Source organism: Frankliniella occidentalis, unplaced genomic scaffold (genome assembly GCF_000697945.3).
Source record: "Frankliniella occidentalis isolate FOCC.00 unplaced genomic scaffold, Focc_3.1 Scaffold165, whole genome shotgun sequence".
Lineage (NCBI taxonomy): Eukaryota > Metazoa > Arthropoda > Insecta > Thysanoptera > Thripidae > Frankliniella > Frankliniella occidentalis.
Window position 1 is genome coordinate 12,132 of NW_026267291.1, and position 1,858 is coordinate 13,989.

A 1,858-nucleotide genomic window follows, 5' to 3' on the forward strand; every position below is an offset into this window, starting at 1 on the left:
AAAGTCGTCGCAGATTCAGTAGTGGTTTATTCCAAGGAGACTACAGGTCCCTAGTGAGGTTCTTGAAAACAATTTTAAACCATTTTCTCAATTTAATTTTACAAATAAACCAAAGTTGATTTGCTTATGACTGAATCTTTGTGATCTCTTACCTTATCCCAAAATAAAATGATTGATGATAAAAGATCAGTGTACTGTTACGTCACCAATTTCATATGCATAACAAACGATAGGTAGACATCTCGGTAAAGTTATGTAAATGAGTAAGGTAAGGAGTGAAGGTCATGAAAAGGAACCTTGTTATTTTTAAACATTATTATTTTATTGGGTCCTACTATCTTTCACACTACAACGAAACTAAAACCCCACAAATTTTCAATAATATATGCTAGCTACATAGCTATAGCTATACATAGCTATGTATGTAACTACATATGATGGTCTGCCCGGTATTTTTGTCATACCCTCCGTGAAGTAGCCTCGCGCTGGTCCCCTTTATTATAGCTATAGCTATTGCTATATGCTATAGCTATGAAACTTTACTGAGCTAGGAAAACGAGGTACAAAACATATCGCCATCAAAAGAAATCTTCTGACAGCTCAAATAGTGACTCTGGTAAGGTGCTTTTCTGCAAGATAGATCTAGAAAAAGACTTCTCACAGCCGTCTGCTTTGATGTCAACTTGACATAACCAGTTTATAACTCTTCTAGATTCATCACAAGCAAACTCTCCAAAGAGGGCTAGGAGAGACAGTTCCCCGCTACCCAACCCCACATCACCTGAAGAAAATTCGAACACTGCTGTATCAGGTTTGTGCATTGCTAGATATTTGCCAGCATTTTTAGTAAATTTCAGATTGTTAAGTCCAATTAAGTTTGAGCAGTGAATGCTTTCCTAGTGCTAATATTGTGTGTGGTGGTGATACTGTACTTCTTTTTTTATTAATGTTGACATCGTCTTTTATTACAGAAGCTTCAAATGCCTCAGTCTCGCCTTGCTCCTCTCCGGATAGAGCTCATGAACATGTCGAACCTGGGGATGATGCAGATTGTGAGGGTGTGAGTGACGTGGAGGGCCATTTACAAGGTAAATATATGTTTGTTTCTCTGAGAGGTCATTTATGATTTGTTATAAGCAAAGGTTCTGTAACACTTAACTATTGTGTTGGCTTACTGCGTCCATTATTTTATTTTAGTTTTTTTTTTTTTAATTTAATTATTTTCTGTTGTTTTTACAGAAGGCATGAATGTTTCACACTCACCTGGGGAAAGTGAAGAGAATGAAACTGAGCAAGAGGGAGAGGAGAATGATGAAGGCGAAGGACTTGGAGATAGAAATGAAGAGCAAGCAGCAGAGGACAACATGGAACCATTTGGAGGAGGGGGTGGAGGTGGAGTAGGTGATAGTGAGGGAAGTGGAGAAGACACAGCAGTAGAGAATGATTGTGAAGAAATTGAAATGGATAATGAAAGTGAAGCTGATGTTGAAGATGATGACGATGATGACCATGATGATGACCCTCTCTACAATGGGGCTCGGTCAACTTTCGGGCAAAGTATGCTAGCCATCTTAACTTTTATTTTAAGTCATAAACTAACAGGCATTTGTGTAAATGACTTACTGTCATTAATAGAGTTACACTGTGCTGCAAACAATCTGTGTGTGAAAACTATTTACAAGTTTAAACAGTATTTTAAAATGATAGGGAAAAATTTTATCACTTGTCACTATTATTGTTCCGTGTGTCAACTAGCTGTGGCCGGGAAGTACTAGAGCTCCCCCCTCCTAGAGCTCCCCCCCTAACATCTTACGTATTTTTCTGATTAGAAGTAATTAATACCCAATTTTCTCATTTA

General features: G+C 37.8%; 1 protein-coding gene across 1 annotated transcript; it reads left to right on the plus strand.

Annotated features, from left to right (window-relative positions):
• The first annotated feature begins 555 nt into the window (after window positions 1-555).
• On the plus strand, window positions 556-1,775 carry LOC113216814 (major centromere autoantigen B-like). Its single transcript, XM_026436638.2, has 4 exons — window positions 556-616; window positions 713-811; window positions 972-1,088; window positions 1,240-1,775. Exon 4 carries the CDS (start codon window positions 1,245-1,247, stop codon window positions 1,773-1,775), a length of 531 nt encoding a protein of 176 aa, XP_026292423.2. The 5' UTR covers window positions 556-616; window positions 713-811; window positions 972-1,088; window positions 1,240-1,244.
• The last annotated feature ends 83 nt before the right edge of the window (window positions 1,776-1,858 follow it).

What these genes read in the sequence shown, in the direction of transcription:
- LOC113216814 (XM_026436638.2), top strand. Translation starts at nt 1,245, where the DNA reads ATGAATGTTTCACACTCACCTGGGGAAAGTGAAGAGAATGAAACTGAG.